The sequence below is a fragment of the Lepisosteus platostomus genome, chromosome 22 (assembly GCF_059453375.1).
Source record: "Lepisosteus platostomus isolate fLepPlt1 chromosome 22, fLepPlt1.hap1, whole genome shotgun sequence".
Classification (NCBI taxonomy): domain Eukaryota; kingdom Metazoa; phylum Chordata; class Actinopteri; order Semionotiformes; family Lepisosteidae; genus Lepisosteus; species Lepisosteus platostomus.
This window is the reverse complement of record NC_142632.1, coordinates 13,862,401-13,887,186: the sequence shown is the minus strand read 5'-3', so window position 1 is coordinate 13,887,186 and position 24,786 is coordinate 13,862,401. Positions and strand designations below refer to the sequence as shown.

The 24,786-nt window shown below is 40.6% G+C and overlaps 1 protein-coding gene across 1 annotated transcript in view; it reads right to left on the bottom strand.

Moving 5' to 3' along the window:
* Positions 1 to 132: 132 nt before the first annotated feature.
* The window catches only part of lhfpl7 (LHFPL tetraspan subfamily member 7), a 99,406-nt gene continuing 74,752 nt past the window's right edge, over positions 133 to 24,786 (bottom strand). The window contains exon 3 of the mRNA XM_088616413.1: positions 133 to 2,847. Within this exon, the coding sequence (XP_088472539.1) occupies positions 2,621 to 2,847 (227 nt within the window). The 3' untranslated portion in view covers positions 133 to 2,620. The remainder of the gene's footprint in view (positions 2,848 to 24,786) is intronic.

The following is a 24,786-nucleotide window of genomic DNA, read 5'->3' as shown; positions in this document are numbered from 1 at the left end:
TTTTTGTTGAAATGTTTAAAATTGTTATTTAAGATTTTAAAATGGACATATATTTTTGATATATTACGTAGATTAAGTAACACATTTTAAAGCATGTCAAAAAATAATGCAGCTTGAAAGTGAAAAAAAAAATAGCCTGGACAATTAGTTTATTTACAACAAAAATTACATTGGAACTTCCTTACAACTACAGTCTACAAAACAGTATTTCACCAGTGTTAAGACTTTACATACAACATACAAGTTTTAAAAAAATCCTGTACAATGATCCCAATAACAATCTTAGATCAATGGAAAACAAGATAGAATTTATAAAATGAATGAGTTAAAGATTTGATGTAGGTTACTATTTATCAGAATAATTCAGATTGTTTTTTTATTTTTATTGGCATACTTGGGCATTAGTTTGCTAAATTAAGTTGTGTTCTCTAATGTTTCCCTTATTTGTGGAAGGTTCAAAAACATGTAACCAAGAAAAAAAAACAACCCCACTGCTGAAACTATACAAATAGAGCAACTATTTGGGTGTGTATTGTGATGATAAAACTATTTTGAAATTTGACTCGCTATCGTTTTTAAGAGAGAATACAAATCATGTAAATATTATGAATAGAAAGTTAAAACATGGGTTTAGTCCTGTAGATGATTTCTAACTTGTTTAGAACTGTATGTCACTAACAATACCTGAAAAGGGAGACCCAAATTCAGTTTGGGTTGATGAAACATTGTGCCACGCACATCTTTGAGTCACTTTGTAAGGACGTCAAAGCAATGAATACAGAACCAAATGCAACTCCTATTTTTAAATAGCACTAAAATGACATATTACTGGTATTTACTTGACAGAGGTTGTTGGGGCCTAATTAAATTGGTCATTTGCACTGGAATATAATAAAAACTGACAGGATTTTTACAGATTTTTTTCCCACTGATGAATGACAATGTCTTTCCACAAAATACAATAGGAAACAATTACAAAATGCATTACACACATCATAGGAAAATAAAACAAGTGTTTTAGTTTGCCGAACATTGTACACTGAGTTTCAGCGGCTATTGATGAAAACCTGATAACAGCACTGAAGTGAACTTACAAAGGCACAAGTTGGTCCGGTCTGAATGAGTTTTCAAACAAGCAATATTTTCATGGTGACTAATCCCAACTTTTTATGCATTTTCATTTCTTATATGCATTTCCTCTTGCCTTTATCCTAAAGTTTTACAGACTTCCATCATTTTGTTAGACACCAATGAAGTACAGAAAAAGGTAAATTTGCTTCGATTTACAGAAAAAATTACATTCTCACATTTTCATCTCGAATAAGTGAGAGAATAATAACGCAAGCTTTCTGTACAAGGTTCTAGTGTAGAATAAAGTCTGTACACATTTATTCCAACTTATCCTACACAAGCATTAGATTATTAAAATTGTCATAATTCTCAATACCTTCCTATGGTGTGCAATTCTGAATTTCTTTATAACTTTAAGAAATTAAAGAGGAAATCTTAGAAGGAAGACATACAGACTAGTGACGTGTACTGTTGAAGCAAACAGAACTTTGCCAACAGGCTGATGTTTCTCATTTTTTCATTTGATCTAAAAAGGAGTTCATAATATAAAGGTGAGGTCATTAGTTCAGCCTCATAAGCAACCTACTCCAGTTCAAATTAAACAAACATATTTTGAAAGGAAACCGTGCTGATTTCACTTGTATGTTTTGCAAGAAATCTGGAAGCTGCTGACTGGATGTGGTAACCATTAGTCTCCACATGCAATTTTAAGTCAAGTCTCAATATACTGTTCAAAACATGCTCATTGCCTATTTCTTATTCTTCCAGCACTATAACCTTTTTTCAGGTCTTTTACCATAACTCAACTATCTTCAGAAGCCAGTGATGTCCAAACTTGGTCTATTTCCTCTTCATTATGGACGTACACTATGATATATATACTATACAGTATATATTCATTTTAATTTGAAGGCACCCCCTTTAAAGAACCATTTTTAGAGGAGCACTCCGATTTACATATTTGTTATTGAAAGTCCCTGAAGAACATTTATTCTGTAAGACAATGTCCACTTTCCTTGTCATATTGTGTGTAATTACTCCCTGATAATGGAATCAGTAAAATCTGGAATGTTTTTTTCTCCCATACCACACATTGATTTTAATAGGCATGTTGGCTGCTTGCTCTGGCTGTAAGAAGATACTAAACAGTTAGATATCTGCATAAGTGCTGTAACCATAAAAAATAACTATAAATATGATCCTTTTGTATGTGGAATTTTTTTTATGGTCACAAATGCATCTCTGACCCTAAGTCTTCAATGTTTTCTTATAAAGTAAATGGGTAGTTTTTAAGACTCAATGTCTGATCATGAGCTCATTAAGCAAAATAAAGGACCGTAACCTATTTGTAAACCATACTAACAATGCCAATACCCATATAAAGCATGTGAAAAAATAAAAGGTTTAACTAAATACTGGTAAAGTAGCTTATCATGTGAAGGAAGACAAGAATACTTTGGGTCTGTTAAAGGCTTGCATTCTGTTTTACCCCATCACCTAAAGAAGTGCTTTTTATAATGGTTTTACCATGAGACCATGTTAAGTTGCACTATAAAATAGTGGGTAGTGGAGTTGGAGACGCATGCTCCTTAGGTGCATATTTTGCAAAGAACGGCAGGAAGATTGTAAGCATCACTCCGACAATAGCCAGCATGTAGCCCCAGCCTATCTGGCACTCCCCTGCATAGTAGATGCCTGAATTTCCACAATAGGATTTCACCAAGGTAGAGTTAAGTCCAAAAGGGTACACCAGGAGTCCCGAAGCCATGATGAAAACTGAAAAATAAAAAACACAAAAGATAATACTTTAAATTATTTGATGAGAAATTAATTTAAATACAGAAGAACGACATACATTTCAGAGTGGTATTAACATCAATTTGTACCTGTATATTCATACTGTTGTAGACAGTTCTGCCATGTAATTAATAGCCACAAGGTGGCAGTCTAAGCTCTATGCTGCAAAACAAAACATCTATAAAATATCTTTTAATAAGCTTAAGCAGAATCTCAGAATCAGTTTAAGTAGCACTTTTTCACAGCTCCCCTTTATCTGGAACACAAAAGGAAATATTCTGGCAATAGGCATGGTTTATGAAAAAGCTTTTGCAATAACATTTAATAGACAAGGGTTATATTAGACTGGATTATAAAAAAGGGGGAATCTGTATGTGGGGCTGAAGCCACTTACTGTTTACTAAGTGAAACAGGCATAAAAAAACTGGCGTCTCCCCTCCAAAACTGCATAACATAATAACTAGAGAGTTCTCTGACGAAAAAAATGAGATCAGCACAAAACATAAGACAGTGGTCAGCATGCTCACTTCAAAGTACATGTTTCACTTCTAAATTAAGCAATTAAGTTTCCTAATTATTAAGCTGCTATACTCAAGCACCCCCTTCACTCTGCAAAAAATGCTGGACCACTCCAAGTTGACCCTGTATCAAGGAAATGATTTATATAAGGACAACAGAGCAATATAAAATAATTACATCTACCAACAATAAAAACACTCAAAAAGTCAGATTTCATTATTATCTACTCAGCGTCAGAAGAATTACCATTGCAAAAAAATGATCTGATTTAATATTTCATACCTAATGGTGGTGAATCACATGATCTAACTCCACTAATTCCTTACTTCTGATACATTGTCAGAATTACATTTTCTGGTTTATATTTTTTTAACACATCCACTTTCAGTGAACATATACAATATCTAAAGCAATCAATAAATAAACATAACCTCTCATGGGCTCACAAAGAGAGGACAGATAATATGCACCAAAAAAACAAAACTTTTTAAAAAGACTGAGTGTTTGATAGCTCTTAGTATCAATCCAGAAGCATTTTTCTCCCTAGCTGATTTCTTGCACTACGTTGAAGAACATAAAAAAGGTCAGGCAACTTGGCGGTGGGATGCAGGCTGATGTTTCCCATTGTAACATCATTATATTCAGTTCTGTGAACTCACACCTTCACCTTGCACTGACAGCTTCTCTACAAAACAGTCTGAATTTATACACTCGATCCAAGCCTCTCAAGAAAGGTCTTAATGAGTGTTTAATGACATTCTCTGTCATACTTGCCTAGTGGAAGTTATATAGCCAGGCGGCAACTGCCCATCACACCCTAGTGAAGCGTGTTTAACTTACAATTTAGCTAAATCATATATCCAACAGTATTAATAACTAGTAGTATAGACTTTAAAAAATCAATCTTGAAAGAAAGGACTGAATGTACATTAAATACATGAGATTCAGCTTTAAAAAATCCAAATGTTTCTTAACCACAAAGGGTAGACAGATATTACAGTGCTAGAATAGTGTCAGTATTTGTGATATGACCCTGGGATGATTTATACACCTACAGAGCTTCTATTAACTAATTCTTACACTTAGAGGTTTCAAGGCTTAAACACAGAGGGTGATGATGCATAGCTGGCATGGAATCTGGGTGCTTTATGAGAGGCGAAGCTGAAATGGTAGAATCCATCCTTTGTGAGATTAGCAAGCAGCTGACTGGATCTTTTAAACAAAAGAATAAAGCAATACATTTCACCACTCTCCTCAATCTAGGAAGCACATTACAAATATATTCTAAACCTACTTATACTTGTTCAAATCTGTAATGGTGAAGAATGTGTCATATTCCTCCTATGTACAGTATATATACACAAATTTGTATTGTATATACACAGTACATATGCAGTATATACACACATACTGTCTATATAGAAAACAAATGAAAGGTTTTTTCAATCACAAGGTTTGCAGATGAAATCTTGCGGAAAATTGCTTTGTGGTTTTTACCAAAGCAGGTCATTCCTTGTGTTTTCAGCTGATCCGTTGACATTTCGGTCCTTGGTGACCGACTCTTGATCTGGCAGAAAAACCATTTAAAAAGATATCAAAGTGACAGATACCTTCACAGGAGGCTGAATGAGGGGGGTTATTCTTTTAGGTTAATTTGTATCAGTCGATGCAAACTCACTTCATTGTGATTTGCTCTGTGTAGGGAGCTGGAGTATAGGGCACATATCTGAATTACTTTTGATATTCATGCCAGGAAGGGAGTGTTCACAACCTCTATTGTTCCACTGCCAAGGCTGGGTAACCAGAGATGTATAAATCACTCTTTTGATGTAATATAAATGAATGCACAGTAATGAATACTGTATCCTACCATAAAACCACCACTGTTGAAGACCCAGTTTTACAAAACTATCACACTTACAGCAAGTTCATTACATTGTATATGAAGATGCCTCACCATCCTCTGCAAGAGATCCCACTATATGATGCTCCCAATTGAAAAAAACATGAAAAAAAACACATGCCCATAATTTCTATACCCACCTAATTGTGACTCGCTATTTTTGCTACCTTAAGTACTTCTAATGGTTTTGCACAACATAGTTTAGTTACAAAGGAACAAGTAATACGGTAAGTTTATTCCATGCTGTAAAGAGAAGAAAACACGTTTCGGCTGTGGAACCTTCTTCGGGTGTGAGAAAGACAGGGCAGACACTCTGTTCTAGGCTGTGCATCAGCCATCAAAGCGTTTATAAAATTCCAAACTTTGAAGTGTGTTAAAGCACTTTGTTGAATTCCAGCAACAAAGTGAAAGTCACAGATAGCACCAGATGTTAGCACAGAACAAGAAACAGACTCCCCGCTACGAATCTGCTTCAACCCCATTTTGTTGTGACCTGTTCACACCAACTGCCTCACAAGCGACTGGTAAGTAAGCGAGAGTACAGAGAGCAGGCAAGTTCACTCTGTTCTCTATTCTCACTTCGGAGAAGGAAGGACAGCACAGGGAAGGCAATTTGTGCACAAGAAATTAGCGCCAGTCCAATGGGCAGCAGACTGTAAATACATCTGCCTGGTGCTGCGGAGCACATGAGGCTTGCCCTGGGGTAGTGTGATGAAAAGTGGGGGCAGCTGTTAGCAGGTAACAGAAAGCCCTGAAGACTCTCCTCACCCTGTGGCTCCAGCAGCAGGTGTCTGGCGGAGCCCAGCTGGTCTGTAAATCCTGCACCGCTGGTGAATAGCTCCCAGCAACACAGCAGCGCCTGGCCAGCTCTCCCTTAAGACCCCCAGCACACCCTGCACCAGTGCACAGCAGCTAATAATGAGCTCACAACGCATCTTCATTTACTTCCATGCCTCCCAAACCACCTGCCTCGGTGTCTACCTGCAGGAAGGAGCTCTTGGAAGAAATTTGGGGGTGTCACAAACTGCCTGGTCCTTCCCCAACTCCTTTAAAATTAAATGAATTAATCTGCTGCATTACATTCAATTAATTTAGTACTCACTCACTTTGGACTCCTTCGAAAACCATAAGTCCATAAGAAATGTTGCTTTATTAATCCACATAGAGGAAACCTACATCTTATGTAAAGCAAACCGTGAACAAGCAGAAGCAATGCCAGTAGCATACCTAACGCACATTGGTAACATTCACAGCACTCAAGGGCTTGTTTGATGTCTAAAACCTTTCTGTCTTTTTTATTGATGTTACTTTCTGTGCTTCGTTTTCAGCACAACAATGGTATACGTCTCTTGGACAGGTTGTCATTGCTAATAAGAATTTGTTCTGGGATGAATAATGTGGTTAAATGAAGGATTAAAAGCAGTAGTAGTACTAATGATTGTCCCACCTGCTCGTCATGCCAAGGGAGAATTCAGAAACATTTCCATCCCAGATTTTGTCGCAAACCAGAGAATGCCCTTTACTGTGGCATTTTGCTTAATTACACGGCAAGTGTTATTAAGAATGTAATTGCATCTTCTAACAGGTATGACCTGACTGCCTCTATCAGGGTTAACCTCTATAAATAAAACATGAAATGAAATATCAGTGACAAAGGTTTCTAAATATAAAGTATATATTGGGTGTTCTCACCATTTACTATTGGCAGAATAATTATAAGTACACATACACAAACTATGCATACTTCACATGTACAGTATGCAGGCTGGAGCTCTATCAAAACATTTACCTACACAATATTCACGGTGCTATTCACCTGAGAAAAATATAACAAGAAGTCTTTTACTACACTTTAAAGGGAGGTTAAGGTACAAAAACTGCAGGTGGAGAAGCAGAATTGCACTTAAAATGCAATTACAGGTAGTTGGAATCACAGTTCCAGGATAGTTGTGGGGCAGTGGAATCTGCATCATAGCAAAACTCAACACACCGTGAACAGTAAAGTAAAAAAAAAACACATCACTTACAGTACTTCTCATGTATTGTACAAACCCAGCTTAAAATCAGTGACACTGGTTTAGAAACAGACCTCATTTTTAATGCTTTAATTCCAGATAAACCCCTTGATTTTTTCAGTTCTTTCCCAGTTCGCATGCATTGCCCCCTTAGTAACCTCTTTGATTCCAAGCCCAGGGGTTCTGGCCTGGCACGCTGCTTTGTCTTGGGTGATTTATACAACTGTCCTGCAGTCTAGCGGACCTGACAAGCGCGGGGCTGTTATTGCGTGTGATCTCCACGCGCTGTGACAGAAACGCCTGCCCTCGCGTGTCTGCAGGCTCTCTCCTCTCCGTTATGAGTGACAGCGCAGTGGCTGGGCACACTTCTTCCAATAGCCCAGTGCTCCTGAAATGAATGCCCCCCCAGCCCCCAGTGGAAGCTGTGCCAAGTTCTGAGACGTCCACTGAGTGCATGAGCAGACAGCACGCTCGCCCAGGGCAGTGTGACCCCAGCTTTGGTCAGACTGATTCCTAGAGGAAGAACAACGCTAGAGCTTGGCGGGCCTGGTGTAGCTGTGGAGTGAGTGTGTCACCGGATTGACACGACTTTCTGTGAAACACACATGGCACCGAGCCACTGAGCTTGACACCCTGCCCAGCTAACATCCGCGCAAGACAACCGGAGCCGCTGCTTCTTCTGAAATTTGACCTCTGACCTTGGTGTTGCCAAGCAGAAGAAAAGACCCTTCCTCACTCCCTTTCCTAGCTGGGAGAAGAAATTGACAGCGGCCACAGGCGTTTGGCGCAATATTGTAAATTCGCTCCCTGCAGATCACAGCAAAGCCTTGGAGCTGATGAGACACAATGTAGCAGCCTTAACCCTTGCTTGCTATTCAAGGACCGGCTGTGCTTTGTTCCCTCTCTCTGCATTACTGCCAACCACACAGTGCTCTTTCTTTTCATAGAAAAGAAAGCTACTCAAGAACCAATATTCAATATTCTGCCTTCATGTGTAAGTTCCTCTAGTAGTGCCTAGAATCCTTGCAAGAACAAAAAAATGAGGTAAAGGTAATTGTCTGAAGTCCTTGACTTTGGAAAAATCACATTTTCTTCAGAATCAGTTTGGTTTGGAATTACCACCAAGTAGACCTCTTTCTGTACACTACATTGAATCTTGTGATGCCAAACTGAGCACACCCAGTTTGCTGTTTGTATAATCCTCTCAAAAATAAACAGAACACAGCAATACTGAAAACAAATCAATATAAACGACTTCCTACTATCCCAGGCTGCCATACAGTGTTATTTGTCACAGTTATGCTTTAAAATTCAAATGTCCCATGACAAAAAGTGCCTTTCATCTTCAGAGACAGGAAAAAAATGTTTAAAAAGACTGATTAAATTCCCCTCTTTTTTGTTTCAAATTTTGATAGATTTGTGACCAAACATATCTTTACGCTGGCAAGACGACAGCAGAATACCTCCTAGCTCAGTTGCTGGGGCAGGTGGCGTGTTTCAGGGCAAACAGTGGGATTGAGCCTGGGGGAGTGAGGGCGGTGCTCATGGAATGCCATTTCCAAGAATGTCACTCTCCTGGTTTGCCACACACCCCCACCTTCCCCACCCGATTATAAAAAATCTCTCAGTCCCAACAGCCTCATTTCATGCAGTTGACTCTCGTAGCCCATAAATCTAGACGTCTGCGACGTGTCAGGAAATAATTGTCAGCTCTGAAGGATTATCAGAGCCCTAACACCAGCCCCCACTACAAACAGGCCAAGGAGCACAGCACCTGCAGACGTTTCTCGACTTGATCTCCCCGACAGAATTGAGTTTTCTGCTGTGCAGCCTGTATTACTCCATCTGGGAGTCAAAGGTGGCTTGTTTGAGCTTTAACCTCTACCTGTGGGTTCATTCAGGAGGTGAAATATCTTCACATCTTTATCCACAAACACAGAAAGATAATAAACAGCCCAGCACGGAAGAGTAACGTCTGCAAAGAACTTCCCGTCTGAGAAACAGAAACCCTACACAAAAAAAACGCCTCCTTCACAGTTTTTGGGAAACAACGCCTGTAAAAAAAAAAATTACTGGTTTGAGAAAAAGAAAAACACCATACCGATCTGTTTATTTTCAGTGCAAGATGAAAGAAAATCTGCATTAGTGTCCAGCATTTCCAGTTCTGAGGTTCAGCATTGTCTGCCAGAGAACTGTGGCCGCCAGGCATTCCATAATTTAATTACATGCTGGAAATCCACCGCTTCATAGGCTGTTAAGGAGTTAAGTGACCCAAATCTTAGTGCAGGCATATCGTAGCTTTTAAAGCCTCAAGACATCAGGGCAGATTCTGTGATGCGGCAGCAGAACAAACAAGATGAATACACTCGAAATGGCAAGACTGACAGAAACGTCCCTTACACGAAACTCTTGAGCCACAGCAATATAAAAGGCAGCAAAGGCTTGTGATGTGTTTGGATGGGAGTGTGTTACACGAAAGACTAATGAGCTCCTTTTTTATTTTACAAAAATACTGTAGCATCATGAGCTAATGCAGTCATGGTCTTCAAAGGGTAGCAAGGTATAGGATGTGTAGCTTCTGGGTTTTAAATACAGGGGTGCTTACGAAACGTTTTTGAATGTGACTTGTGAGAGTGGAAGGCTGGAAAATCGTCCAGCTACTGTACATTGCCAAGTCCAATATCACTGCAGAGCTCCAGAACAGCTCCAGAGCTGAGGTGGTACCAAATGCCGAGCAGACAGTAAGCTCTCACTGACAAGGTCTTCGCTGGAAACAATGGATTTGTTTCAATCCTTCACAAGAGGCACAGATGAGGCTTACTATGCTCTTAGTTTTTTTTTCCCCCAATTACACAGTCTACATTCTATGTAGTCGCCACATTTCACACTATGGAGAGAACACGATCAATTAAAAAGTATGACTTATATAGCACCATGATTGCTTTTTAGCCATGCATTCTTTACACGACAGTAGATCACACTGTAGAACAGCAGTTGAGAAAGCAGTGCAATGCAGTCTGGCTCTCAGAGACACAGCAGTCCATTACTGAAGCGTTAAGAGCCTGCAGAATTTGTTCACCTGGACCTTGGCCCTCTCAGAGTCTGTGCATCTCACACAATGCCAATGTGACAATATTTACTGTCAGCAGACTGTCAGCCATGCATTTAGTGTAGCTCTAAAGCAAGGAATGTGCCATTTATTATTATGTGATATTGCTCAGTGCCAACATACACATCCATTGTGGACCACAAGGTCTTTTCACGTTGCTTTACCTAGGTGAGCCACTAAACTACAGTTTGTTAAAGCAAAATCATCTGAATTTGATTCTTATAGAACAATATCTAGTAATTTTTCTTACTTATTTTGAAGTCACTGCTAAAGGCTTAATGGATGAGTGGGGAAAGGCAATTCCAACATCATAAATTAAGTTTGGCAAAGAACACTTGTCCCACTGGCATAATTGTAAGCCTGTCAAAGGATCTGGGCTAAAATATTTGCCTGATGATTATTCTGCCACTGCTATCAAAAGCTGTCACCATGACATATTTCATTTTTCTACAGACACATAGTGAGCTTTTTGCTTTAACTAACGAGTTATTTTCATTAGTGCATATATTAAGGGCGCTATATAAACTGAGAGGACAAACCATCTGATGGGAGGGGAGTGGGTACACTCGTTTTGTAAATGGCTAAGCACACAAAAAAATATTATTTTTATAGGTAATATTATACTAGACAGGTTGAATCCCTATGTAGTTTGGAACAATGTCCCTTGTCCAACACCCATTTACAACAGAACTGAGAGCAATCTAAGATCCTTATGTTGGACAGGTATGTGTTTGTCTTAATCCTGATCGATATATTAATTCCCTGGGTTTCAGTCTGTGTTGAATTGTGTGGCTAAATAAAAGAAGAAAGACTAAGTTTGAACGTAGACCCCGAAATCAAACCCATTACAGGAGGCAGACACCAGAGCTGTCACGTTTAGTTCTGGAATCAAAACAAAGACGCTGGTTCCATTCTTGAGCCGGGGGGCTGCAAAGGTGTTAAATTCACAGTTGTCTTGTCCAGTGCGGCATCAGTCGGAAGTACCAGGGGGTACTTTCTGACAGCAGAAACCAGCACCCACATTGACCTGCCTGCACAGGATTGTGTAGGTTGCTTTGAAATTCTGTTTACTTCAAAGTTAGCATTGGTCTAAAAAAAGGTTTTCATGGTAGAACAAAAACGTTTGCCTTTCAGATTATCTGCCCTAAAGTACATTTTTTAACAGCTTATGTTGCTGAACAGTAACTTGGCAGAGTAGAAGAGTCACCCCCCTCGGTCCCTGTGATTCACCAAACACCCTTTAAAACTATATAACTACAGTTACAGTTATAGGACCAGTCAGTCTTCGGAAATAATTTTTCGAAAAAAATGAGATTAGCTGTAACACACAGGAGCTGACACAGGAGTGATCAACATGACCTTGGCATTTCTATTTGCTCCTGGAGACTGATGCCATATGTAGCAGGACAAAAAACCCATTTATAGCAACATGATGTGCAAGGTTTTGAGTTGATACACTCAGTTACTTCAGTCATTTTTCCTCTGATGCCATGAACAAAATACAGTATATATTTCAGTAACTGAATGGCAAAAGATACCTTCTTGTTAATTTCCTATTCTATTATATCCTTATCATGCCCACTCGCACTGCAGTATTGGTAACTACACTGCACATGCTACAACCAATGACAGACCTGTCCATCAGACTGTTGCCGTGACAAATTCAGGTAGAAAATCAATTCCATCTGTCAGTACTAAACACCAGACTATTTAGTACGGTGCTCTGTCCTAGTGCTCAGCCCTTCACCTGGGCTTGGTGTATATTCTGCGAGTTGCTTCGTTTTGACAGCGATTGTCTTTCGGTTTTTGCATTACCCTCTTGTTTGTTTGCTTGTGCTTTCACTGTGTTTTGGATTTTTTTGGATTCCCTTTGGTCCCTTGACTTGAGTCCTCACGGCTTTGTCCCTGGGCTGTTTTTTTTTTTATTTTGGCCTTGGACAAGCCTTTTTTGTACAGCTTTTTCACTCATCTCCTCAGCCTGCAAATGACCTGCAGCACGGTCCTGTCTCCAGTGTTGATTCGGAGCACTTCAAGTAAGTGCAGTCTATTAAAGTCCTTTTCTCTCCCTAATCCTATTGTCTGAATGCAGGTTTTGGAATTCCGGAAGAAAATCTTGATTTGACAGTGAAGTACACATTTCTTTGCCTTGACTGCTCTGAAAGCCGAACAATTGAAAACTTACAAGCCCTTTACAGGGCTACCTGGAAATTATCAGGCTTGGCCATTATTCAGAAACCTGATCACACACAACTCTTATCTACGTTTCTGCCCCACCTAAAAACAAAGGAAGGTACTGTTCCTAGATTTGGATCTTTATTACAATATCAGTACCAGTTTTGACAGGATAATAGTTATGCTATAATATTTATCCAGAAGCCTAAATTAAAGGAATAATACTGTGTAACAGACAAGAAACTATACGGAAAACTCATTTTCAGTGAGAACTGCCAATAGGAATGTGAGTGAACTTAAAGTTTAGTGCTATAAATCAGAGCCAGAACACATTTTTTGTTCTGAACAGTCTTCTGTTGTTTTTCAATAAGAACAACACAAATATTTTTGCAAAACATATTTACCTTGAGTGCTTAACACTGCCCTCCCGATACCTCCCTGTTAGCTGCAAAGGTAGCTGCTGGGTTCCCTCTTCAAGTGTTTAACCGGCTGACACAGAACTGCAGGTGGTCCATTATCTTCCTATAGAAGGCAACACTACAGCTTATGATTACAAATTCAACAGATGCCAACACCACCAGCTTTCATGTTTCAGATGAATAATGAGAGCACACAGGGAGCCGCAGAAAACCGCAACAAATAACACCTCCTAAGCCGTGAGTCGCGCAAATATTTCAGCGGTGGCCAATTAAGACGATCCCTATAAAGAGCGGTCTTGCGCTCACTGGGAAAAAGAGCGCAGCAGTCGCCCTTAGAACAGAAAGATCAGCGGGGCTGACAGAGTCAGACTCCCAGAAAGCACCTGAATGTGCACTTCCCACGAGCTACTTCAGTTTGCTCCCAGTCACAGTTGTACGGAATGAAAGGTGGAGGCACGGTGTCACAGGGGTCAGCGCTGCCTCGCAGCACTGGGGTCCTGGGTTCAATTCCCAGGGTGCTGCCTGCGCGGAGCTTGCATGCTCTCCCCGGTGCTGTGTGGCTTTCCTCCAGGTGCTCCTTTCCTCCAAAGACAACCTGGCAGGTTAATTGGTGTCTGGTGTGATTCTGTGTGTGCCCTGTGACGGACTGCGCTGGGACCGGATGGGCTCGTTGCTTGCCGGGACAGATTCTGCCTCTCCCCTGCGTCGGATGAATTTACAGTATAGGGCTGTAGCTCTAGGTGCACCTTTGTGAAATCCGAATCAGTGAATTATTGGATATTAAACAGTAATGAACATGAATGGCAGGAGATCTGGAGTGAGCTGTTTGTCACCAGTTCCTGACAATTTGTACAAAGTGAGGTGCTGCTTTCACACGTTTTGGAATCTAGCAATAAACTTCACGCTTTCTTCCACTTCTCCTGAGGACGGTGCTCAGTCTTAAAGCCTTTCCAAAATGACAAAATGTACACAGTCCACATAAACGAGTCACACATCTTATAAAGTGCCTAGTTCTGATTCCCTTGAACAGGCAGGGATTGGAGATGCTACGTGGCAAAACTAATTTCATTATTTTTTCGCACATTTGTACAAGTCTTTGAAGAGTGATGACACTCATTTATTCCAGTACTGCCACTTTAATGGATAATTCATGGGAAGAGGCCTGAGAGAGGCAGGCCCAGGGATGAGATGAGCAGCCTCAGTGGAGCTTTGAAGTACTGCTATTCACCCACATATACCGAGAGAGACAGAGGGATGCTTCAATAAAAGATTCAAGCATTAATCGGCAACTCAAAAGCAGACAACGTGCCCTTGTAGCCAGTGAGAAAGCATTTTATATGGGCGACACTGCCATGTGTCTCCTCTTTATAGTTTGTATGGAACCAAAGCCCTCTGGGGCAGCGAATGAAAGCACCCAGTCACTTTCACAATCAGCACAATTCACAGCAGGCGACTGTGTTCAAGGCAATGGTTCTCTGGCTTTATTTTTCTGGGTGACAGAGGGCGAGGCAGCCTCTGGTGCGATTTAGGTTTTCTGAAAAAAAAAAAACATATGTACCATAAAACAACAGACAGCTCTGCAAACGAAAGGATCAGCCTGTTTCAGAGAAGGAGCTACCCGTCATTCTAACTGACCCGATGGGAGAGAGAGCTGGCTATCTGCTCTACGTGAACTGTTACAACAGGAGGCCGACTCTAGCTGCAACTGTTCAGCAAGTACGTGGAAGTGAAGTCGAAGAACTTTTGTGGTTGCCAACACAAAAGGATCAACATAATAAGCAGCATGGAGAAGGATAATAGGTAATTTACACTGTTCAGAGAAAAGGCTACGTACAGTAGCAGCATCAGCCAAGACGAGCTGGTTATTTCTGAAAAGCAAAAAAGGCACAGAACAAAAATATCTGTTACCCAGTTTTCTGCACAGTAGCTGCATTGGCACAGGACTGTTTAGACAGTCACAAGGTGCACCAACCACACTGTACCTGGCGCTATGTTTCCAGGAGGCACTGAAAAACCTTTTTGTTGAGCTGTTTGGACACCAGTGTGTTAGAAGAGATCAAAAGCTATGGACAAAAATAAAACACTGCTTTAGGAAACAATGCTTTCTGTCAGCAGCGTACTGTAAAGGCGCTCAGACGCTCTCTGGTGCGGAATACAACCTGTTCTGCCCCCCTTCCATCACTCACTCCAAAGTGAAAAGCCTGCTGACCTTGACAGAGGAGGGGGAAGATGTATTGAAAGCCGCCGAGAGCTGACAACGAGCGCGCGGTCAGTCTATGGAATGAAAAATCCGGCAACAGCAGCATAATTCATCTTTCGGTTTTCCAAAGACGTGCTGTCGTGCCGCCACCACTCAGAAGAGGCTTCAGCGTGGACCACGTGCACACACAACATCACGCAGACTCCGGCTCTGCCAGAATGACACTGCCATGACAGCAGGGGGTCAGAAGAGTTAAATGCAAGACCCTTATGTTTTAAAAGGCTTCTCAGATTCCTCCAAAATAACATTTTCTCCTTTATTAAAATGCATGAGATATTTTTCCATCTTTTCTCAAAACCCTTCAAAAGTAGATCCTATCTTTCCCCAGCTTTCAAAAACCCTGTAGTGAAGTGTACTGGGGCAGGGGGGAGATTTCTCACTTGCCAGAAGGTTAATTACTAAATTGGGTCTGATATTATCTTTAAGCCAAGTGGGGCAATGTTGAAGCAGCGCGCAATTCACAGACTGAAACACGGGCTAATTCATCTCACGCAAAAACACACACAGACCGCAGAGGTGTGAATGCCTTCTGGTGCATTCTCCTCTCAATGAAAACGACAAAGATGATGTGGATTATTAGGAGCTTATGCGCTTCCTCTTGTACATTAGAGCTCCAGATGAATATTTATACTGCATTTCAGTTCAGCTTTGGGTGCTCATCGTTCAGCCATTCCTCTTTTTATTATGGAGGCTGTTCCAAGCACAAAGACACATTTTATTGTCTCCAGGGTGCTGTGAACTAGCATGTGTTCCTGCCTCTGATTAAGTCGCTGTTATTAGTTGCTCCACCAGTGGAGATTTTTCACTTTTCTGTTAACCATCACATGGCCACTGAACAAATAAGGACAATGCTACACACAAGACGATTTCATAATGGTATCTTGCCCACACTAGAGGAAAACATATCTACCTTTTAATGGGAGCCTTAAAAGGGGATTTGTTTACTGCTCGCAGTTTTATTAAAGTGAAAACAGACTGTAGAAAGTGCTTAATAAATTCATGCTGCTAAAGGACTTGTAAACGAGACTCGATGTGGCTCCTAGTGACAGGCTTACGAGAGTTTGGCTTTGGGTGGGAGTCTTTCAGAATACACTTATCTCCCAGTGCTACTTATCATTTTAATTGCTTTTTCCATTTAACATCCCACTTATTTTAAACTCCAGTAGCAACGAGCATACATGCTGCGAAAATTGGCTGCTCTTTTTTCCCTGACATATGCCGAGCGCGAGCTCCATTCTACTGCACTATAGAGAACTCAATCTTACATCCTGCTCTCTGAAAAATAGGGTTTTATTTCTGCTTTCTGGTTTCCAATGCAAGGCAGTGCAACCACTCTTGGACGCTATTTAAACCGACAGCTACTGCACAGCATCACAAATGAGCAATGAGACCACAGCTAACTTCTTGCGTATGTGTCTGTTAGAAAGCACAAGAAAGGAAACCAAAAGAAAGATATGAAAGAAAATGATTAATACTGTTCTTTAATAATGTACCAAAGAGTGGTAGGCAAATTAATTTCTTAAGTTAAAATCCTCATTGTTGAACAGCAGTCTTTTTGCAATTAATCACTTGTTTCAAAATAATTTCACTGAAATCCCTGCTGTGCAAAAACTGGTCGGGGACACTTACCTCATGATCTTTTGGCTTTTAAATTTGAAAAAAGTATGTGATTAAAATGTAATTTTAAATGCTTGTTATTTTAACTAAATTGGCAGAAAACTATGACTAGATAAGCCAGTTAAAAATGCAGGGACTGAAAGAATAGCAAACTAGAAAGGAGAACATTTGGTCTGAGAAAAGTACGAACAGTCACATAGCCAGAAGGATGAGATAGCTTCCAAATCACTTTCAGCAAGTTCTCCGAAGACACGAAAAGACTGGGAAAATGCTTATACTGAAGTACTTTACTCTGCAGGGGAGATGCAAACTGAACAGGCTGGTGCAGATGATGCAAGATCTGTTTTATTCTTGACATTCCACAAATACATTTCATCGTTAAAAATATATTAGTCTTCCTTTCATTGAAAGGTCACGTGTGAATGGGTGACCACTGAATGCCTTAAGACACCTTTCTTTTTTAAGACAATGAAATGATATGTGTTAAAAAACAATGACCGCAGGCTGGCAAGTCGGCGCAGAATGTTAACTATGATGCCTCATTAATCAAAGGAACGTTTTTCCTTCGTGTTGCTATGACAGAGCTGTGAATTCTTTCTGTAAGCTTGAGAACCCCATGGCGATCTGAGAATGAAGCCAAGACCCTCCAGCATTTCCTTCCTCTTGACTCCTGACCTGGAGGCTCTAGCCTTAAATGAGAACCATCACCTCCTGCTTCCAGAAGCTCCAAGGACTCAGCAGGAGCAAACAGCCTCCATGTGAAATAACCACCCTCCAGAGCTCGGCAACGTCCAAAAAACCTCGATCATAAAACAGCACCTCTTCAACAAACAGCACCTTCTGTCTTCAGCGCGAGAACAAAAGCTCCAAGTGTCGCTATACCGCAGGAGCCTCAGGAAGAGACCGGCAGGGCAATATCAGAGAGGTAAAGTGAAATTAATCACAGTCTGAATGGCTTCTGTGATGTATCTTGCAGATGCGCCTGTCTGGAGTAAAATCAGCATTGTGTAATGCATCACAATGGTTACGTTTTGACAATTCGTTACCTTCTTACTGCTAATTATCTGAAAATCAGCTTCACAGCAGATGTGGCTCCCTTTCTGTATTGTGGGGCCCAATGATATTTCAGCATTTCCCAGTCCCATGGGATCAACGCTGCCACTTCCCCCTGAAAAATGAAACAGGTTGCCTCATCTGGGACAGACTGGCTGAGATTCCTTCAGTTCATGCAACGTGCTTGCTTTGGATCAACTTTGTTTGAATACATCCCCATGAGAGTTAAAAATCAAGCAGCTCTTTCCCTCCTCCATCAGTTTTGGACAGGAAAATATTAAATGAAAGAACATAGGAATGTCTGGGTATTTCTTATGGTGACTGAGAAGTTTAGGTTTTCAGAAAATATTTACTTAAAACGTACATGCACAAGACAGAAATCCTTTCTTCGGAGGAAATTCTAAACTCTGTGGATGGATGAAGTATCATGAGCCAGTAATTACAGATGATGGCTCCTTTGATTTGTAACTTTAAAACATCTGCATCTAAAGTATTGACAATACGTAAAACCTCCACCATATATATATATACAGTATTCAGGAACGTGGTGAACGGGGACGCCTGACATTGCAATCACTACATTGCCACACAGAAAGAAAAATGCCACACTACAATGAGGTCATATTAAAAATAGATATTTTTTCATTTACAATTTTATAGAGTGAGTCAAGTGAAATTCTCAAGCAAAGCAGTAGGCAACGTGGTAGAAGGTTTTAGCACAAGGTAAGAATGCAGAGGGAATAAAATAAATTAAAGTAAGGTCAAACTGTTTAAGGATTAAAATAGCTGAATATTTATGCTCCGCTATCAGGTATTTCAGAGGAATTATGGGATGTGCACCCATTCATTGTTACTTGAGCAAGCTGTCCCCATGGTGCTATAGCTTTTCTTTATTACGATGTGAGAGAGTAAGAGACCAGCTGACATGCCTAATGACAGATCTCAATGGCCGTAGCTAACAAAGTCTCTAGGGCCCCATCTTGATGCTGTTTAAAGCCTAGAAAAGCCGATTAACGTACCTGCAATGTTGTCAAACATAAGCTTCTTGGATGCTTAATGTTACTGCATTAAAACATTCTGGCCCAATCAATCTGACTTTTGCTACAGAGACAAAAAACATTGAATCTGACTTGGAATGCACAAGAGAGCCTTTGATATTCTTCCAAGTAGCTTATAGATCATTAATGGATTCTTCACCAAAGAATCAAAACTCTTTATTTAAAAGAAGTCCAAGAGAAACGTGCCTTTCATTTTAAATAAATGGACTGTTTTCTTGTTAAATTAAAGTCTCTTCCACCAAAGAGATCCTTTGATTTCTTTCACATTAAGAACGAAGTCCCCCCCTGCCCAATAAATACAAGATGGTGTTTGTTATCTGTTAATATTATTGAAACACATTCTCTTCTCACCCTCAACAAACCCTCAACAAATTAGCCCACTGAAGAAAAACGATATGATTTTCCTTGTCTGGTCAAGAGCCAGCATGATTTCTTCATGTTCGCTCTTCCTCCGACATCAGAGTGTGCCATCCACACAGCTCAAGAGAGAAAGTGGAAGACTGGAATAGTGCTGAGAGACATGAGAAGCAATGCAATCAACACTAAGACAACTGTTGCTTGGTACACAGATGGCCATGCCCACCGTGCCTCAGAAGACTGCGCACTACGAGATGTCAAGTCATCTCTCTTCGTACCTGGTTTAGCTAAACATAGTATGCAACTTAGCCCTTTATCAGTAGATCAAAATACACTGTGATCTTGAGAGAATCCAAAGTTTCAATGATAATAGGCTGAAAACGATTGGTCATTTTCTAAAATTCACAGCTCTTCCAGTAGCCACAGCTCATCTCTTCTCGCTAATAACTCAAGGCTAATAACTTAAGGCTCAGTCTCATTTCTGCAATGTTAAATGAGTTGGTGCCTCCCCAGTGTAATTCCAGTCCTAATCAAAACGTCATCAATATGTACCGTACCCCTTTCCAGACTCGCCACTTCACAACGACCACAAAACAAACACATTTCCTTCCATCTGTCTGAATTTGTACCATGATTTTAGATCATGCAATATGTGGATCTTCTGGTTCTGCAGTTCTGCAGTATTTGGCTTCACCTAAAACGAACATGAAAAGGGGGACAGAAAGACTTCCAGAGCTCCAGTTCCAGGGCAAGGTCATGGGAGAAATCTCGGATGCTGTGTTGGGTCAATTAGTCTGACCTGGCCTTTATCAGCGGGCAGTCCCCTCCTCACGTTCCTGGCGGGACATTTTAATTTTACACACCTAGTCTGCCTTCGACAACATCAAACTGATATTCTGCGTGTCATGGTTTATCAGACACCTTTGTAAAGGCCGTGTGTGAGAAGAAAAGCTACTTTGCAGAGAGCGGAGAAAGAGCACAAAGGTGCAGGGAAAGGCAAAGTGGGGGAAACTCCAAGTTCTGTCACACAATATCTGGAGAAAAGCAAACTACAGCCAGGAATTGGCTCCTATTGCCAATACAGGCAGCCAATGTTTTCAAAAGCACATTGAAAGCTTCAGGCAGGGCAAATTTCTACAGTCTGCTTATGCTTGACTAACATTTCTGCATTAGTTGCCCCATGAAAAATACAGAAATATTGTACAAAAGAAAATGAAAATTCCAAAATATTCCATAAAGGCTAGAAATCTGTTTCTAGGAACTGTGATGTAAGACCAGACGTTTGCAACTAAAACACAATTTAATATATTTAAATTTAATTAGGGGTTCCAGCGTGTGTCTGCTGCAGTTGTTAGATCCTACTGAATGAGTTCATCCAGGACATTCTCTTTCCTGGGAATAATCCAGGCTCTGATCATAGACTAAACATCTTTGCTGTGGGCTTTATAAATTCTGGTAAAATGGTAAATAAGAGCAATATGCTAAAGTGGTTATGTTTTTTAACTTCTTTGTAAATTCATCTCAGTAGGCGAGTGTTATGAATTAGCAGACCTTTCCCAAATAACTCTGTTACAGAGGCTGTCAGCCGCAGAACTAGAACGCTGTGTGGTTATGGCTCCGGCTCTGCAGCAACAGGCACTGGGTTTTGAGCCAAAGCAGGAAATCAGCAACCATTAAACCTTCACAGAAGAATCAGAAGCATGAAAAGGATTTTGCTGTTTGTCCGAAGTGGGATAAACCTCCTGACTAGAGAATACGGAATTTGATTAGAAAAGAAGCTGGTGTTAGACCAAATATAGTAATTCGTTAAATTAATGAATGATTTAGCTTTGCTAGGAATCCCTGAGTATTATACAGCCTCTGCTCCCATTCCACTGTCAGTTCAGTGATGTTCCTTCACAGGCTGTCAGAAGACAAGAATGGCGAAAAGGTTTTTTGCTTCAAATTACCATGATAATTGCCCTTTTATCTGAACAACACAAAGACTGGTTAACATCTTCAGGGACCAATTTATCAATGGATTAGTGCCACACAACAGGGGCAGTTGTTGATGGGATTTATCACTCCCTCTACAGCACATCTCTAAAGTGACATCATTTGGGACATGACTGATGCTTGGTTTTTGCAAGAAATCTCTTCATTTTGGACACAAGTCATTTCAGAAGGCAATGTGCGTTATTCCAAACAACAAACTTTGCAATCACGTCAGCATTGGCTGTGTAACTGGACTAGGCTGCTATTCCCCTTCCTTCAACATCAAGGATCATAATAAAAATGTTATTGTTTTTTGTCCACGATCCTTATTTTCAAAATAAAATACTGTTCGGTGTGTGACAGCACGTTATGAAAATCCAGAAGGGACAAGAATCCAATTACGGTGGTACCAGAATAATCCCAGCAGGCTGCAATATGATTTAAGACACCTCGTTATCTTTACAACAGATTCCTTCCGAAACATCTTGCTCCCCAACAAAACACCTTCCCTTGCGGCTTCAAAGAGCTGTGAAAGACGACGATCTCCTCCTCGTCACGGGCTCGGGGTTTTACATACAAAGTGCAGGTTTTTAAAATGACCTTGATTAATATTACTTTGAGCTTCCTAGTTCTACACGAACAGCTCATTGCATTTTCAATCTAATTTGGTTCTAATTAGAATTTAACAGCCGTTTTGATGGAAACACAACCATCTGTAACCTAGCAGTGGAAAGGTGCGCCGGGTTTTGTTTTATGGGAACCGAGGAGCACGTGCAGCAAGTGCTATCTTTCCGTTTCATCTCGGTAGAGCTCTTCCGCACAGACGAGCACAGTGGAAAACCCAGCCTTGTTCCATCTTCTGAATGGATAACCCAGAAAAGATGAGTAACAGCTGGGATAGGGACCCAATATTTGTTTCTTCTATCCTAGAGGTCAAAGGCTAGCATAGAGTTAGTTTTGATATGGTGTCTTAAGCGGTCAAGAAAATCTGAGGGCAATCCAATTAATCTGCTTCTAAAATAAAACAATTTTTATCATTCATTTTTTTAAAGGCTGAAATTGAAATTTGAAGATTTCTCGGGATGAAATTTGAATCTAATTGCGAGTTACCCAACTCTAGCCATTGAAGGCCATCACCCAGCTGCTTTTATAAGCCTCTTTAAACCAGCAGTCTTAAGCAGTGGAAAAAAGGCTCATCCAATTAAGCAAATAATGAGTTTAATTGGGTAATTAACAGCTCAGGCAGAGAAAATAGAAACCTTCTGCACCTACAGAACTGCTGAGCTGCCTTGCTTGAAAGATTAAAGACTGCTCTGACCTTCATTAAGCATGGATAAGACCTCACTTCAACACCTCAGCTGACCACCTCCTTTGTAAATCTTTTCATCTTGGTGGGCTAAGTAGAGCCAGTTCTAGGACATTATCATAAAACTCTGTCCCATCTGTACATGCTGTCCAATAATAATGACTTGTTGGGCTTCGATAATAATGACTAACTAGGCTTCAGTTATTCCATCATTTTAAAGGCCAAGTAAAACGAATGACCATAATTCGGGACATTAATCCTTTGTTAATAAAGATCCCAATTAACAGATGCTTAACCAAATGGAATTCTTAACATTGGTTCAGCTGTAGCTAAATAACATGTTTAAATTTCTACATTCACCAAAGTTTTACAATTTTTCTTTAATTCAAATACTAAACACTAGTTTTCATTTCAGAAAATATTTTTCTCTTTTAAAAGGAGAACTGATATGTTCTCAACATTTGTTATCAAGCCTTTTAAGGCTGAGATGGTGATTTCTGAGAACTAGCCCGATAGAAGCTCTTGCTCTGCAAGCTTTGTAAAGACATGTGAGCTCTGTGGTTCACGTCGCAGGTCATTAGCCAACCGTGAACAGGATTCCCTAAGCAAAGGCACGCAATTGGCTGAGGGCTGTCAGGGAGGGGGCTGTGATTGGTCAGCCCAGGTTCTCTTGGCTCATGGCAAGTCCACACCCCTTGCTGTGACTTCCCACAAGCCCTTGGGTTTGCAGTGACATCATCGAGGGAATCTTCCAAACAGTGCTGAACTCACTTTAAAACTAAATGGCTTGAAGGCTTGAAGGACTGGAGAAGGTTGTCTGTGCTTTCCCATTCTCTCTGTGTGGGCACAGGGGTTATTATCATGAGCTGAGACAATCGATTGCTGATTCCAAATTGGGTGTTAATATATATAAATAAGATGATATACATACATAAAATAATTGGCGACTGTAAAGGGAAAAAACATTAAGACTGAAACTGCTACAAATGGGAGATTAGTGCCAACATGAAAAGGGAATTAAGCACATAAATTAATAGTGTTGTCAAGAAGAAAGAGATAAGAGTAATTTAAAACAGTCATTTTCTATTGGACTCTATGAAAGTGGGACTCATCCCGGCAGAACTCTCCCATTAGCCTCATAATGAGTGTTTGAAGGTACAGCTTCTCTTTAACACATTTGTGCTCAATTGCATCATTAAGACACAACGCTGAAACCGTGATTTGGCTTGGGTGGAAAACGATGTCAAAGAATTTGTAGTGACAATCTCGATTGATCTCAACAAGGACCCAAATCAAAAGGTTGAAAAGGTCAATACAGTTTAAAGGTCTGGATCAGGGCAGCAACAAGAAACATTTTCTTCCTTTTGGGTGGCAGTCTCAATGCTACCCCAGATCTGTGTACTGTCCGGAGTTAAAAACCTGTGCACCCTTCAATGCATTTCTGCTGCTCATACAGTACCTGCAATCTCGGGCTCCTTGTTAAGACATTAGTGTAAGGAAAAGGCACCCATCAAACTTGTCATCACAGGAATATGAGGGCACCAGGACTAAAGCAGTGCAGCCCAATTGTTAAACAAAACACGTCTGTTTAGCTAATTGGCAACAAAGCCAGTGAACCATAAGCAGTGTCTTTAATTGAGGGGACTAATGGCTAATATCTCCATTTTATCTGCATTACCAGTGTGCTGGTGAGCTCCCTATCCAGCCGGGCTATTTCCATGCGCCTTGATGCTCAGTGCCCCCGCCTCGCTCAAGTTGCCGGAGGTGGCACCCCCATGCTGAGAGATGTGATGATAAAAGTGTGCCAGGCTCCTGCCAAAGTGCCATGCGGTGCCACTTGGAGAACCTATCTAGACCAGCTGTGATGGGCAGGGCGGAGGGCTTTAATCTACTTCTCTGCACAATAGCTAGTACGGGCTTTGTGACTGTAACCCTTGCCATTAGGTAAATTCCTCTTGTCCACACACTCACTGGTTACACTCTTACACAAACAGGAGTTGAGGACACATTCAGGCATGCATTAATAGTTAACTTAAAGTCTGAACCACTTTGTGCGATCGGAATAACTTTGATTAGTACAGCTTAGTTTGGGTAAGCAGAAATGCTAGCCCATCATTTAATGAGCTTTAATTCACATTGGTCAGACAACTTGATCA